Source organism: Sturnus vulgaris, chromosome 6 (assembly GCF_052056855.1).
Source record: "Sturnus vulgaris isolate bStuVul1 chromosome 6, bStuVul1.hap1, whole genome shotgun sequence".
NCBI classification, from domain to species: domain Eukaryota; kingdom Metazoa; phylum Chordata; class Aves; order Passeriformes; family Sturnidae; genus Sturnus; species Sturnus vulgaris.
Genome location: NC_142248.1, coordinates 28,716,742 through 28,733,932, shown reverse-complemented (window position 1 = coordinate 28,733,932; position 17,191 = coordinate 28,716,742). Strand labels below are relative to the sequence as shown.

Here is a 17,191-nt window from a genome sequence, read left to right as displayed (position 1 = left end):
AGACAGGAAGGTTAACTAAAGGTTAAGGTCCTTAACATTTAGTAGAGCCATTAACGTCTGATTTCATGTTTTGCTATGAAACATGTAAAGAGGGAAAGTGTAGCTCCTCCTGTTCAACAGAAGCTGTATCCCAGGTAGGGTAGTTGGCATTCTTTGTTCTGTTGTTAGCTGTAGTGTCATTACAATATCCTTGCATGTCTGAGCCTTTCTGTGGTTCTGAAGGCTAAAAGGACTAAAATACAAATGTACTGTTTCTTTTGCTGTTCTATATGGAATTATAGAGCAGTGTTAAACAACATTAGCAATGTTTACACTGACTTTTCTAAAAAGATATCTACCTGGAAAAATAGATCCAAGATCCTTAAGAGTAATTTGTTACTTTTCATCCTTTGAAAGAAATGCAATTTCCTATTCAAAGTAAGCAAAGTCCAGTGATGAAGAATGAAGCCTTGATGTCCAAACAACACAAATTTAAACTCTGGTGCTTGTGATCCTACCCTAAAATAAGCAAAAGTGGACTTAATGATTAAATATCTTGAGGTATCTAACTTCCAAAGGGATGCATCTACACTACTAGTTTTTGACTTTAGAGCAAGAGTACCATGCAAATTCAGACTTTCAAGGCTTTTAGTTGGAAGTTAAGAAACTGAGATGATGACATGGATGATGAGACACTTTTTTCAAGTTTCCAGTGTCACTACTTTTCAAAAATAGTTAAATCCTTTAAAGGCCATATAACAAATGAAATTTTTTTCTGTAATAAGTGACTAATTATGAACACGTTATGGGTTTTCAGTTGATACCACTTCATAGCAATAAAAATGTTGTTAGGATTACTAGGAAAAGGTCTTACCTGCAAATAGAAATTGGTTGTGTTTTGATTAGCTTAACCAAACTTAAAAAAAAAAAAAGGTGTTTATATGAACGGGTGGTGAAAGATAAACAGTTTGTACAAACCGTGAAAAATAATACTAACACTCCTACTGCATCTTCATAGGAAGCCAAAAGGGTTTTTTTGCCTAGCTATTATATAATTTTTTTGTTATTTCTTGATTTATAGGATATACTGTTGCAAGAATTAAACTTGGAGATTACCATTTTTATGGTTTTGGTACTGACGTTGATTATGAAACTGCGTTTATTCACTATCGACTGGCGTCAGAACAGCAACACAGTGCTCAAGCAATGTTTAATCTGGGCTACATGCATGAGAAGGGATTGGGCATCAAGCAGGTGAGTGAGCTGTAGACTGAGAATCTGCTTTGTTAGAGTACATTTGCTAATATTCAGTTAAGTCCATAACTACTACTGGGTTTTGGGTATTATGTAACCACTTAATTGGAATTAACCATGTCTCCCAATAATTCAGCAATAGGTAATGAACAAGTATATTGACTTCACACTTAACTATGTGAAGTAATAATGCATAGACAGGGAAGAAACATTTGCCCAAAACCCTGAATTTTGGCAAAAGAGTGCCATATGCTTCAGTAATGCTTTCGAGACTTTGAAGTGTAGTGAAATTAATACAAATCAATTTCAGGCTCAGGGTATTTTAATACAGGATTTTTCTCATCCTCTGTTAAGCATTGGTAAATTGTTTCCTATATCATGACATTTTGAAAACATGGTAATAAATCATAACCAGGACCAAGTCAGCTGTAGCTTTTCAACTTAAGCAAACTATACCATCTAAAGAAGACCATGTCTCTGATTCTCCTAGGAAGCCATGGTGTGTTGCTGTCCATGAGTTAATTCTTACGGAATCTAAAGCAACATATTTCTGTATGTGTCAAAATAATGTAATTGGCTATTGCATCCTAATTTTGAGCAGCTTACCTTAGTGTATAACTTGACCTGAAACCGTAAGAAATTACTTCATTTTCTGTATTTTCAGTGAGCTTCAACTTTTTTTTGTCTACATATGCACCTTTTAATTATTCTGTTGGTCTGTTAAAAGTCCAATTTTTGCTTCTTGACAAAATATGAAAAAAATGCAGAGCAAATCACAGGTCAGTATTGTTACTTTGGCAGCATCAGACAATCAACATTTGAAAAATGCTTAATGACCTAGATGTAGAAGTGACAATACAGTACACAAACTGCATTTTTTTTTTCCTAAAGCTTATTTTCAGATGTTACTTGAGGATGGTTTTCCCTTTGTAACTGAGCCCTCAAAAGTAGCTAAAAGCAACAGTTCAAAAGTTAGAGGTTTTATTAAAAAAAATTCTTTCAGGCATGGAACCTTATTCTTCTGTCTTGAATACAACACAACTTAGATCAAATGATAAAAAGTTTGGAAAGGTTATTGCATCGTGTTCAGCATGATGAGAAAAAGGATTCCCGATGCCATCATTTGTACAGAGTATTCTCCAGCCTGAAGCATAGATGGCCAAACACAGAGAGCCAAAATGAGTGCAGAGAGGTTATGATGAACATATGTAGTCTTGCTTTATGGAGAGGAGTAATACTTCTCTACTTCAGATCCACCATGGAATGAAATGTTGAATTACAAGGGAAGTAGAGATAGTTAATATAGGTATAGGAAAGGAGCACTGAGAATGTCTAAGCAAGGAAACTGCATGTGTAAAACCAGTCTTAGTTATTCTCAATATATAATGTCTTTGCTTTCTGTGTTTTAAAATTTTACAACTGTAAGATGAGAAGATGGAGATTTATGATTTTAGATAAGGCACAGGGCTGGGCCAGGATATTCTGAAAAAGGCTAAGACTGAGTTTTGCATGAAGCAGAATATTTGGCTTTCCTTTCACAGAATGGAAGTTGCTGAATTTTGAGCACCTCTGAAAATGACTGACAGTGAAAGTCATATTTCCCAATGTAGTAGGATGTCAACCACTGAAGTCTGCTCTTCCACTAGAGGATTCCAGATGGGACATAGAAACTGTAGTAGCACTGTAGCATGTTACAAAATTGGGGATTAGTGTTTTGAAGAAAAGGATGTGTACTTTAAATCTTTCCTCACCTAGATCCATGTCATTAAGATTGCAAACACTCCAGAGCTAGGGAGAATGTTCCAATAAGATGGCCTGCACAACTTCAATTCACTGTTCATTCTAGATAAATGTGGTATTTCTTAATGTGGGAGTTTTATTTTTTCCCACCAAACAGCTTGTCTTACTCTGACTTTAATTATTGAATAAATAGTCTTTTTCTTACACTTCTTGTACCAAGGTGATTTTCAAAGTCAGACCAGGTCAATGCCACATACTAAGCCCTTTCAGAAATGTAACACATACACTTTGACACTCTTCACAAATTTAATGCTGTCAATCTCTGAGGCTGCATGTCAGAATGAAGACTGTTTCCATAAACTGCGCAAAATTAAGAATGAGTTTTATTACAGTATCGTGTTAAAATTTGGTGTGGTATTTCAGTGCTATTTGTGTATTATAGCTCAGACTCTACAGTTTGCACTTTTCTGTCAAGTAAGGGTAAAGTATGCATAAGCAGAATGAAGTGCTTAATAATTAGAAATGAAAAGAAGCCATTATTTAGGATCTCCTTTGACACCAACACTAGCACAGTGCAAAGGAGGTAAGGAATCTTTTAAATAGTTACACAAAAGGCCAACTTTCCAGCCTTAATGAGTATTAAGAATTGTTCTATTAAATTAAAATACTAAAATGTGAGCTACTACATCTTTCATTTAAAATGTCGATTTTCATACTGTTATTTCCACGAGTGTTACGGAATTAAGCTTTTCTGTATCAGCGAGCAGTAAACCATTATGGTATTTCACCATCAGGAAATTATCAAATGGGCATGTGCCATGAAGTCCTGGAGATTTCTCTTATTTTAAGTGTCCAATTTGGAACACTTTCAGAGACACGTCTTAGACGAGCCTGTTCCTCACATCATTGGGTGAACATAGCCGGTTTGTATCCAAATATGCTAACATTGAACAGGATGTATCTGAAGCAGAGCCAAAAAAACACTGAAAAAACAAGGAAAGTTAAGTGATTCTGTGCGTGTAGCCTCAGTTCTTACAGTCACCAGCTTGTTTCAGTTGCTACCAAAGAGGGCACTAATTTAAGCTCTTCCTTAAATTGCTCTGTTTGTGCTCATACTTTTGCTAGGCTGCTCTCATTAATGCCAGTTATGTGCATTTTGGACAAGTAGTAAAATCTAATTTGTGTATATGTGCAGAAATGGTTAGAAGCTGCACTATGCAGCAGGCGTTTTGTAGTGTAACTGAGAAGAAATGCTGCTGCATATTCCTCTGAAACTTGGGTTTTCTTAGTCTTTTATGTTTCTTGTGATATTAGAGATGTTAGAATACTAGACTTACTGAAATATTTGCCTTGGTTTACAGTGGATAGGTTGAATATGTTACTAACCTGTTTGTGAACTTCAATTCTAGCATCAGTTAAAATAGCTTCATCTTCAAATTGAAGCTTCCATTTACTTATGTATTCAAAAGTGAACATAACTCAGAAAAAAAAACCTATGGTTAATTTTTCAAGTTCTTCAAAGCTTTTAATTTTCTTAACTTTAGGATATTCATCTTGCAAAACGATTCTATGACATGGCAGCTGAAGCAAGCCCAGATGCTCAGGTTCCAGTCTTCTTAGCACTTTGCAAGCTTGGAGTGATTTATTCCTTCCAGTACATACGAGAAATCAATGTAAGTAATGCAGAATTAAAAGAAAACAGCAGATGTGTTTTCCATTTTTAAAAGAAACTCAATTTGTAATCTTACTTGAGTAGAAGTATTGCTTCAGCCTTCTGCAAACTTAGGATAGATTTGTTTTCTACTGTTGATATTAAGAAAGTCAGTGAAGCTTTCATTCCTATTTTGCAGCTTTGTGAAACTGAAATGTGCACAGGCAGTGCTCTTCTGTGCTGTTCTTCCTTTGAAGAGAATTTCTCAAAATTGCTTGACTGTTCTTATCCATGACCATCTGCTATCAAAATGAAGCAGATTTAATTGACATAATTGCTCAGGGGAAAAAAAATATATCCCTAATTCTCATGATATTTTATATTCAGCTGTAACAACCCCATTGGAGTTGTGTTTTATCTCTGGGGTGGGGAAAATATATTTGTATTAGATAGTTTAGGTATATTGTAGTGTTTCTACTGGGAGATGGCCTGGAAAAAATTTATCTGGAATCAAAGGGAAGTCTTTTCAATATTTCTCAATGTTCTGACATCTTACTGCCTTTTTGGATTAGTTAATAAATTAAAATGATATGGAAGTTATTACCACTTAGAGCCAAAGCAGTTTGAGACAATTCAGCAAAGTTTGACAAATTATAGTAGTCTTGAGGCTGAGGACAGTCAAATGCTGTAAGTTAGTTGGGCAAATAGCACTCACAGAAGCAAGTATGCAGAACGCAGCTTTCCCTGGTTTTAAGTCTGCTGCTGCATATTTAAATTAGCAGTGACTGTGTAGTACCATCAGATACAGTACAGAAGTGCATGTTGGTTAATCCTTAAGCAAATGGAGTCTTACAAAAGGACACTTGAATCTAAACTAAATCTAAAAATCTAAATCACTTTAATTTCCCTGTCCATTACCTGCACAAATCTCAGCATTATACCACACAAGTGTCCTGAGGTTTAATGATCTGTCATTCATGGGAAAGCCACAAAACTCCATAATGAGAACTTTCATCTCTAGAATAGAAAAAAGAGTACCTCCTTCTATACAGCATGGCTCTTAATCCTAATCATATTTTAGTTCCTGGAAGCTAAGTATCACTGATGTGATACTTTTTTGAGAGGAAAAGAGCTACTAAGTTGTAAAACTGGTACTTGTACATGAAAAGTGTTACAAGTCAAAATCAAGCTAATTTTCCATTTGTGTTCTTTGACATGATGTGGACTTTTTCTTTCTTAGATAAGAGAGGTATTCTCACATATTGATATGGACCAGCTGCTGGGGCCTGAGTGGGACCTCTACCTTATGACTATCATCGCCTTGCTCCTGGGAACAATTATAGCTTACAGACAAAGGCAACACCAAGCAATTCCCAGACCAGCAGGACTGCGGCCAGCTGTGCCTCAACAAGAACCGCCTCCAGAGCATCAACCACCGCAATAGCAACAAGAGCCTCACTGAAAGAACTGGATTTTTCCAAAAGGAACAATTTTCATTGTGAATTAGGACTTTGGATCAACAGTCCCTCCCCCAAAAGAGGCACAAAGAAGTTTAAAAAAAGATGTTTGAAAGCTGCTTAGAATGATGCCTTTTTTCAGGGATAAGAAAATTATTTTGAAACTGATTTGAATGTTATTTCAGTGCCAATGGAATAACACTATGGCTTTTTTCATGGAAACACAAGAGTGCTACTACAAAAATGTTGCCTGCTGTATCTAGTTCCTCTTTATTCAGAGTCCTTTTCATCTCCCAGAGAGACAGAAAGCTTAACAGTGGAAAGGTTTTGCCTGCGTGATAGCAGTTGACCTTTATAAAAGTAATAATAATAAATTTATGGCAAATTTAAGTCCAAGAAGCCAAACTATATTCAAATTCTGAAAAGATTAGAGCTGTTAGGAACTTAAATTCTGACCTGCATCCCAGGTATTTCTATAGCCCTTAGTTCATTTTTTTTTAGTACTTCTTACACTTTGGTCTTTTAGGCTGTGTTGGATGGTTTAACATTAGGTTATTGTTAAACCCTGTGAAACTAAGCCAGCAAACATGCCACTCTCCATTTGTGTATTTTCGTTTTGGGTATTTTTCTCCATTCCCCTTAGACAGTTGTCAGCAGTCAGTCTGTAGCCCATGAAGTGGAGTGGGACAGATTGGATCTGTAAAGCTTATCTATCAGTTGAAAACTGTCCACACAGCACCCAGATTTCACATACTTCTAAAATTTTTCAGGAGCCTGTATACTTTGCAATCCTTCATGATATGAAACCATATTGGTAGTGTTTCTAAATTTAATCTATCTTTACTAAGAGGCTGAGTCTAGATTGCAGAAAGCACCAGTATTACTGCGCACACTGAAGAAAGGAGAGAGCCAGAAACCTCAGTGAATTAGCTGACTTGCTTTTAGAATTGGAAGTTCTGTGCTTAATTTTCAACAATCCTGTTAGTGATTTGCACTGCAAGAAAGAAATGTGTGTATCTCATGCATGCATCTGCTTAATGCATCTACAAAAATGAGCCACAAAAATGCATACTCTCTACAGAAGGGCATGGGCTTAAGCCAGTGATGCTACTCCAAAGCTACAGGGGTGCTCCAGCTGTCACCAACCTCTCTTGGACCTGGCATAGAGGAAAGTCACAGTAATGTTTCTGGCCGTGCCATCTCGAGGACCCCTTGTAACAAGAAAATCCAAAGAGAAAGAAGACTAGTGGTTTCTTGATGCCACCAGGTCAGTGTAAAGGCCTTTTAACGAGTGTAAAGAATATGACCTGTGGACTGATGATTTAAGACTGCAAGAGGAATCTTCACTTAGTGATGATTTTCATTAAACTATAATTTCCGGGGCTGGGGGTGGGAAGCAGTGGCAGAATAGTTTAGAAGCACGAAATGCAGAAGTGTCTGTTCTTATTTACCAATGGTAGTTAAATATTGGTTTCTGTACTAGCATTAAACCCTCTGAATATACTATCATAAAGTTGAATGAATGCAAATGAGGAGGCTTTAGCTGCTTTCTGACAAAAGGTGTTGTGTTTAAAGGGTTAAGGGCGTCTTTTCATGCAGATGTTTTTCCAGTGTATTGGCAACAGTGTATCAATACACTATTTAGAATTGAGATTTTGGTATGGTTTCATACTTGGTGTATTTGCAAGGAGATCATTGCACAATAGATCTCTAGTTTTGGGATAGAGGATTAGCAATCCATTCTTTTGTAAATGGAAATGTCACAGATGACTAGTATTAAAGGTACTAGTATTACATGTAGAACATCTCAGTACATCACAATGCTTATGCTGGTCATATAAAGACAAATCTTTAATTTTGGTGTGGAGGGTTGCAGCATGTCGTACAGGGATGTCTTGTTCAATCTTAATCATCATTAGCAGATGAAACAGTATTGAACTTAAATGTAGTGTCTTATATGTACAGCATTCCCCAGCTGCATTTCTAAGATACCATCTGTGATTTCTGAACACTCCCGCTGAAATACTTTGCCACTGTCACTTAATATCTCTTTTTAGCTTGGCATGAGTAAATTAAAGATGATATGGAAGATGTTTTTCAGTTAAATACCATTAGTTCATTGGTATTGGCCTCCTAGGCAATTTAACAATTTCATTACTGCATTATTAAAATGTTTTGGTTGTTGATCTATTAGAACTAAATTCTAAAAGCTCTATTGTACTTGCATGAGAATCTCTCATCGCTGCTGCTATGTGACAGTTACAGATGACTTTCAGTGAATCTGATGCATTTTTACATCCAAGAAATCAGCAGAAGAAAACTATTGAAGATCAGCAAGTTATTTCATTTTAAAAAAATGCTTTTTGAAGGAGCAATAAGGAATTCGTTCTCCTGCTTTTCTCCCTTCCACCAAATTACTACCACTGACTTTTCAGATGACATTCATTTGAATGTGGTGGTAGAAGAAAAAAGGTACTTACCATAAATAATGGCAAGTTAACTCAGGGATTAAAGAAATTAATAAGTTTTGTAAATCAGTTATCTACACCATGACTTAAGTTTGTGACAATCCCTTACTACTCTGTTCTGAAACTTGCATTTTGAGGAAAGTATATTAAATTCTTACTAGCAATATGTTCTTTGTTGTTCACTCAGTTAATCAAGCATCTTTTTCCTAAAGAAGCTCAGTTGCTTACTTTACTGCAGTGAAGTACTTTTCCCTTTTGGTAGTACACAGGTTATCTTATAGTTTATATGCAGGAGTATTTTAGAAGGGAAACTGGATTTAAGAGAAGCCTTTCTGGGTGTGTTCAGCATGGTTTGAATGGAAAAGTTTTATTGTTTGTGTGTAGTAACATGGGCCAGAGCCTGCTTATTTGATCTTCATAGACACGTGCTCTTCTTTCCCTGCACAGAAAATGGAACTACAGAGCAGTAAGTGTTATTGGTGGGATTTTTATATGTAGGAAAACTATGGGAAAATATGGAGAAATGCATTATTCTGCATCTCAAATTATTAATCAAAGACATTAGCTGTTCTTGCTAGTTCAAAGAGACACTGAACTGTTGAGAAAACAGGATTTTAGTTCATCACTGGTGAAACTTGTCCCAGAGCTATCTGTTGAAATAATTTTCTTGCTTTATATTGTCCATGATGGGACAGTGTAATAGAAGGTAAGGCCTTTGATACAAACATCCTAGTGAGACTCTAGTGAGATGGTTTTACTCACTTTTTAATCATCTTCCATAAGTCAGCTACTCTTATTAAAAAAAAAACAAACTATCGAATGTTTTAATTTGAGGGAAGAACATTAAGATATGGCTTGTGAAAGGACTTTTAAAGACTATGCATTATCTAATTTCCACCTATTATATGCTAGTTTTGGCCTATAAAAGGGGATTACACTTACCTTTGCAAGTTGCTTTCCTTTTAGATAGGCAACAATGAACTGAAATTCTATTTTTGTTTCAGAGAATATTAAACTGAAAAGATTTAGTTTGATTTGAACTACTGCAAATGCATATGGCAAATAGGGACTATTGGGGGAACCCTTTGTTTTTATCAGCTACAGTTCTTTAAAGGGTCTTGTAGGAGTTTTGTAAATTTATTTTGTATTTAAAATCAGTATAAAGGCTGGTCAAATGTAATATAATTGTGTAAACAAATTCTGTTAATAGAAAGATGTACAGATTCATTTTGTACTGTATCTTTAATCTTGTGAAATAAAGATACCACCTGTGTGGTTACCTGCAGTGTTTACAGTGGTTATGATAACAGAAGATACGAATTGCTTAGTTACATGAGCTGGTATATGCTGCTGTTCAATGCTTCCCTTCCTATAAGGATTCTCATACTTTCACTTCCATTCCTTAGGAAGGACAAAGAAAGGGGAAATGGATCATTAAGCATTTTGTCTTCAGTTATGCTATAAACTTGCCCTCTGTGTGTGTGTGTGTGTGTAAGATGGTGTATATAGCATTTGTACCATGCCTGGCAGACACAGAACTGCTGTGTGATTCAAGAGTAGTACCAGTAACTTTAGAATTACTACTGCATTTTCAATACTGATGCAGGGATAATTCAGTCAGTTGGAACAGATACTGGGGGAGGGACTACTCCAAGCTGACAAATCTGTTTCCTTTTCAGACCGTTTTTAGACCCATTCATCCCTTCAGGCTCTACCTGTTGAGACCAAGTCCTCCCTTGTTAAATTTATTTTTCCAGTGTGCTTGTTCATTGGGGAGAAGGAAAGTAAGGACAGTGGGGGAGCCATAATGGCTAGGAAAGGCATCAATAGGTAAGTGATCCTGAGCATCAGCCCAAATTACATAGTTTTCTGAAGTATTTGGAGGCTTTCCACATTGTCTGCTCCTGCCAATAGCACTTGTTGCAGGCAAAAGCAGAACTGCAGGTATTAAAGCCAGCTTGAGTTTGACTAATAAAGCTCAAGCTTACTGAGGTTAACCCTCCCCTTCCAAAAAAGTCCACTATTGGAGATGTGATGGTGATATACTCAGTTGAGGTGGAGTCAAGTATAGATACTTGATCTTACTTTTAGGCTGTAGTCAATATGGAGCTGTGTTCTGCAGAGCGAATTGAGTACCAGGTAAATATATGTTGTGGTGTGAGGCAGTGTTGGGTATTTCTGTTACTTGTTTATTTTAGGAAGCTCCAGAATAATGTTCATTGAAAACTAGTATATTTTGTTTGGGTTTGGTTTTTATATTGCTGTATTATCTGTATTTTAGACTTGAGAGTAAAACCAATTAAAATATAGAAACTATATTCTCTAATAATACTTACAAGACCTGTTTGATTAGAACATGTTACTTGATATAATGACAAAATGTTCTTCCTCTTCTCTAAATTATCATGATTGTAGTGGATTTTCATGGAATGGAATCATGACTTTGATTCCTTTTTTATAAAGAATAATTGAGGAAAATAGCCTACTTATTGTCAAAAATCTTCAGACAACAGTAATCAACTTCTTCTAAAGCCAAGGATGAAGGAAGGCAGTGTACCATCTATCCAGATAATGAAAACTATAACAGATAATCTTAAATCTTATTTTCAGAAAGAAAAGTAAGTGGAGATGGACTACCATTGTAGTTGCACTTCAGGCAGTAAGAGAGATAGATGTCATTTAGCTTCCACTGAGATGAGTTGCTCACATTTATATTTCTTTGGTGTACAACTTTGAGCTTTCCATATAACATGGGTTGCAATTCCAGATTTTTGAAAATAACATCGAAGATCAGTTTTTTGTGTTCCAAAATACTGAAATTATGGCTCTTCAATTCTGCTGTTAATAATTTTCTATATTTCCTTATTTTTAATATGCTTGTTTTTCTTCATTCTTCCTCGTGAACACAGGCTGTTCTGTAAAATTAGTTGTTCCAATTCCCATCTGTTATAAATGTGGCTCCATTTCTGTACAAGATTAATACTAGCTTTTTTTATTGCTTCTAATTCACTGCTTTTGCTGGGGGGGGATATAATATTGTACCTAGGGTGTGTGTTTGTAGCCACAAAGGAGTGTTGGACAATAGTGGCAACTTGGACTTGTTAAATACTTGAGGTCTCAAAGATTGGAAATGGAGTAACTGCCACACTTTGAGTCACTGTCATATTTCAGAGTATGTATGTGTGTGTATACACACACACATACAAAGAGATATAAGAAGTCCTTGGTGTCAGGAGCTTTGGAAACTTAAAAAAAATTAAATAATTCAGTACTCTTATTTCCCTCATATTAGTGGAGCAAAAGTTCAAAATTACAAATCACTGTAGCTTCTGGTAAGACCTGGTAAATAATTACCTTCCCATGACTATTCAAACTTTTTTAGTATGTAAATCATTCTGAAATGTGCCAGGCTGTCTTCCATTGTTTGAAATATTTTGTACACAGCTTCCAGGGGAGTGACCTCTTTTGCAAAGTTGAATCCCTATTTTCTTAGAGTACAAAATCTTTCCCACTAAAATAAGTGAAAATGTTTAGCAACAGGTGATGAAGAAATGTTTTTAAATCATTTTTCACTAAGATCATTTGGTGCAATATTTGAGTTATCCAAAGAGCTTGAAAACTCTAATTAAAAGTATTCTACGTTATTTGTTTCTGTCCAATCTTACTTAAATGTTTGTTAGGCTCCAGACTTTGCTATATACTGAAATTCTATAATGAATGGCATTTTAGATGCTTCTAAGTAATTTATTACTACTACTATTTGGAAAGTTTCCCAGGTGCAGTCAACAATAATTTTAAAGGAAAAGCCAATTTGCATTGCTAGTATTAAAAAGGGATATGTGATAAAGTCAAACATACTTCATAGACTTTGAAGTCATTATTATAGCTTATGTTAAAATTACCGAAGAAATATGTGGAATGTTGCAGTTTAAGGGTTATAACTTTGCCTTATACAAAAGATATACTTGAACAGTCATCCAGCTTTGAATTCAAAGGCTGAAGGCCTGGTGAGTTTTCCAAAGTGATTTTGTTACCTTCGTTACTGGGGCTGTGAGATCAGGAGGACTTGAGTTACTTCTTTTTGGGCTGTCTTTTAGTTTCGTCCCCAATTTTGATCACATTGGTTACAGGACTGGACAGTCCCTTTGGAAGAATAGCCACACCAAAATATGTATACGTTTTCTTGTGGAATCCAGTCTTACGTTAATGTTCAGCTGTAATTGGACAACTAAAGGATTTAATATTTTTTACAAATAATTCTGTGTTTGATTTGGTTGTTGAAATCTGGGAAACATTGCACAGAAGGGAGGTGACTCTAGTAAGAGAATTCAGACCCAGTGAGATAAATGTGGTGATCTCACTGCATGCAGCTGTGTTGGCTTTTCCTGCCTCTTTGCTAAACTAACAGCCTTACTGAGTTCCCTACTAGGAGTCCAGTTCTTTGGAAGTCAAAGACTGCAAGTAGGTAGGAACTCTCAAAACAGCAATAAAGGATTTCTTGATTGATGTAATCTCTCAGCTAACAAGCTGAATGTTGTATATTAACTGTTTGCCTACTCTATCTTGCATATTCAGTGAATAGCTCCATAGAGACACAAAAAATACTTCAGTTTTTTTGCACGTGTAGTTGCAAAAAATTGGCCTAATTATTTTGTTTGGGATTACAAGCCCCAAAGAGTTTACTCTTCACTACATTTGTCATTCTTAGTTCAGTTCCAAAAGATAGATTGATAAGAAATATTCTAAATGTTTCTGGCGATACTAGTTCAGCATCATGAAATACAGCTCTCAGGTTTAGAGTAAACAGTTTGCAAATAATCCCTTGGCTGAAAACTGAAAAACTCTATGGTAAATACTGAAAATTAATAGGAAAGTAAATTAAAAATAAATCCCCTTTAAGATTTCAGATCTAGTGTGCAATTAATGCCATTTAGCACTGTGAAAGGTGCTAGAACAAACAATATTCTCTGTCATCTTAAAATACTATTCCTTATTTAAACACAGCAAATAAAATATTTCCACTGTCTCATTGGAATTTCTAAATGCCAAATCATAAAGACTTTCTTGTAGTTACAGAAAAGGAAGCTTTCAAATTACATCAAATGAGTATGTTTGATAAGCCTTTATAAAGCTCTATGCTTATATTAAGCATTTGATGGTTCCAGATTTCTCCACTAGCCATTACACTCCTGGCACTGCTGTTCTACAAACTCTTCAGTTGCTCAGGTTGCAGGCAGAACAAGCTCTGCAAATACTGGTAATTCGGTTTGCTGCTAGATGGCAAAACAAGGGTGTCTGGTCATTGAGAATTGTCTTTCTGTGGGGAAAATACCGTCAGTGAAGGTGATGGCCTGCCATGCTGGAAATAGTGCATTTGTCCCAGCAATATTCGTTTTAAACTAATCTTGCCATTGCTGAGATGTGCAATTAAACAAATCTCTCCTGAAGTATGTGATCTTCCAGGCTGGGCTGTGGTAGCTGGAGCAAACACCATTCAGGTGAATGCACATGGTCTGAGGTAAGGGAGCCAAGCAAACAATCTTTTGGCACTACATATTTATTTTCTTTTACTGTTCAGTGTGTCAATAGCAGCTCATTGGCTGAGAAGTAGCACTCCTGTGAGACTACTTTGTGATACAGTACAAAGAAATGTGTGAAGTACAGACTTAATTGTGGAAGCAGGTCCAGATAGATAAAGAAAATCTCAAAGTGATTCCATATACTTCTGAATTGAGACTCTGTTGGCACACCAGTAAGGGTTAAGTCACACTGCCTCATTTAATATGATGACATATATTGAACTCTGTTAACTGACAAATTTAATTAAATTTGCAGTAAAGCTTGTGTGGGAAGCATGATTTTGTATTGGAATAAAATAGCATCATTTTCCAGGATATAATGTATTATTAATATCTTTATCATAAAATATTAACATAAAAAACCCTAGTTAGCTGTTAAGTTGAAAGAACAAAAAGGCAGGTGATGTGTATATTCAAAATAAATTAGAATTGTAGGAGCAGCAATGTTCAACCAGGAATTGAATATACTTATTTAAATAGAATAATTTTGGTTTTGGCTCTCTACTGTAATAAAATATTTCAGTGGAAAGGACCTATTAATAGTCATTATGACTATTAAGTTCAACTGCCTGACCACTGCAGAAAAGTGTTTTCTGTAATTTAGGTTCCGAGAAAACTCGAAAATGTGCGAACCTGTATCAGGTGTGTTAACCTGCTACTCCTTCCATTGCAGATCTTAATAGTTAAAGAATTTCAGAAATATAAAGCAAAAATTTCTTGCAAGTCCAAACCAAATAATAGTAGTAAACAAGAGTTGTGTCATATTGTGGTAATGATGTCGTAACTTGGATGGAATAAATAGTTTAAGAGAATCAAATGTTGTAGAACACGTTTTTGCTCTCCCCCTCCTCCTTTTTAAAAGGGTGCTTAATACAGGAACTTCAGTTTACCTAATATCAGAAAACTTACTTGATGCTAGAGCAAATTTAAGCCTGGTAATCTACATAAAAGAGGAAAAAGTGCTAGAAAGCATAATATATTATATGCAAGCCTTTTTCCTTTAATGGTTTCTTAAATTAGGAAACATCCCTTAGCCCTTAAGCCATCTAAAGGCTATCAGTAAATATGCTCTGTAGTGAAAAGAACGCAAGGATGGAAAATATATTTCTGGTGCTAAGTCTTAATCTCAACCTGATTGATGGCATTTCATGCTTTGTGCTTTAACAATGCAAGATACAGCAACCACTGCCACTGTTGGACTGCTTGTGACAGCATTTGTAGCTGCTGTCATGACTAGACGTTCAAATACTGTTTCAAAAAGTTACTCTGTAATAGCTTTTACTTCTATTCAGAAAACAAAGAAGAAGAGAAAACAAAGAAATGAGGTTCAGGACTTGACCAAAACCAGGGAAGGACTGATGATCTTCAAGTCTCTTTCTAGCCAGGATCTTTCACAGTACAGTACATCAGAGGTCAATCATGTTATTCTGGATTCTGGTTTTATTAAAGATAGGGAAGATAAAGGGAAACAATCAGAAAACTAATCTGTAGTTCTTTTGGCTCACTAAACAATCCTGAGAAGAAACAAAGACACCAGTTATACCTGAGTAGAACTATCCATGTCCTTGTTGAATTTACCCTGTACACATGTAAATGAGTGTGACAACCAGCCAAAGCCTATTTGGGCCCATGGGCAGATAATTCAACTAAACATCTTCCAGGTGATTGGCTTTGTCCGGGCAATCCACATCTTTTACTGCTGGATAAGACAGGAGTTAAAGTCCCGTTTGGGAATGTGCGAGTTGTATGCTCTTTTCTCCCAGCCACCTCTAGCTGGCACTCGAGTCAGTGCTTTGGGACACGCGATGTCCCCCGCTTGTGCCACGGGGGCTTTGGGCTTCGGTTCAAGTGTTCTCTGTAATGTGTGTCCCCACACTGCTCTGCACCAGGAAAACCCCTTCGAAACAATCAGGTGAACCAGACATGCTAAGCTGCGGAGTGTAACAGTTGTAATTACATGGTTATCTTACACTTTGCATTTGACATTTTCCAGTGTTTCTGCACTTAAAAAAAAAAAACCTCGTAGTTCACCCAGAGAAGAATAAAACTTGTGATTTGCTTTTTTTTCCCCCCTCTTTTTGCAGTCAGTCCCCATTACTAATTAAGGTTGTTATTGTACTGTTTATTGCAAGTGTTAACATTTCTCAGCTTACAAGGTTCAATTTTCGAGGAAGCTCTTTGGTGACTTGCTACTCCCTCAGCTCTCCAGAGTCCTTCTCTGAATCTGCTAATGGATGTAAATGTGCACATCTGTGCTCACGTTTGGGCTAATGATGCACATGTTCATTTTGCATAAGCTTCCTTTAGCTGGAGTCTTGGAATTGTACTGGGGTTAGATGTTAATTCCTCCATAAAGATATTTCCATATGCAAATTTCTTTCTGAACTATTTAAAGACAGAAATAAGATTAATATTACCATACAATTTATATAATTAGATTTGTAATACTCTTACAGTTTAACAGCTTAAACACGAGTTGGTTCATAGACATTGTATTAACTTTTTTATACTGCCTAATCTATAATCCGCGAAATTCATCAGGGTCCAACAAAATAAGTGAGGTGCGTGTTGTGTTAAGAGTGTGTACACGAACTCACCAGTTACAGACAAATACCGTTGTATTTAAGCGTGCCCCTTGAATAACCCCTACCAGAAGGATATTTTGTTTGCATAGCGCTTGTTATTTGCACATTGCTATTTATTTTTGCCCGTGGCTGAGCGGCGACGGCAAAGTCCGTTGCCTTTGAATCGTACTTGGAAGCGAGCCCTAAGAAAGTCGGGAGGGCTCATTGTCGGGAGCCCCTGGGCCGCCACCTGTGCCATGGGGCTGGGGGAACAGCGCCCGGCTGGGCTCGGGGGGCGGGCCGGGCCCGGCCGCTGCGGCGCCGCCTCCGCCGGGGAGCGCCCAATGGCGGCGGCGCAGGCGGGCCGGGCCGGGCCGGGCCGGGGCCGATCGCTCCGCGAGAGCGCCCGCAGCGCCCGCGGAGCAGCGCGCCCGCCGGTAGGTGCGCGGGGCCGGGGGGAGCGGGCACCGTGTTCTGCCTTCGGAGCGCTGGGGAAGGG

The 17,191-nt window shown here is 36.9% G+C and overlaps 2 protein-coding genes across 2 annotated transcripts in view; both read left to right on the top strand.

The window, feature by feature from the left end:
* SEL1L (SEL1L adaptor subunit of SYVN1 ubiquitin ligase) overlaps positions 1 to 9,828 on the top strand; it is a 35,392-nt gene extending 25,564 nt beyond the window's left edge. The window contains exons 19-21 of the mRNA XM_014869841.2: positions 1,061 to 1,233; positions 4,518 to 4,646; positions 5,865 to 9,828. Coding sequence (XP_014725327.1) covers positions 1,061 to 1,233; positions 4,518 to 4,646; positions 5,865 to 6,068 — 506 coding nt within the window. The 3' untranslated portion in view covers positions 6,069 to 9,828. The remainder of the gene's footprint in view (positions 1 to 1,060; positions 1,234 to 4,517; positions 4,647 to 5,864) is intronic.
* A 7,247-nt stretch (positions 9,829 to 17,075) lies between these two features.
* STON2 (stonin 2) overlaps positions 17,076 to 17,191 on the top strand; it is a 70,430-nt gene continuing 70,314 nt past the window's right edge. Inside the window, exon 1 of the mRNA XM_014869834.2 lies at positions 17,076 to 17,129. The gene's annotated coding sequence lies outside the window, so the exon portion shown is untranslated. The remainder of the gene's footprint in view (positions 17,130 to 17,191) is intronic.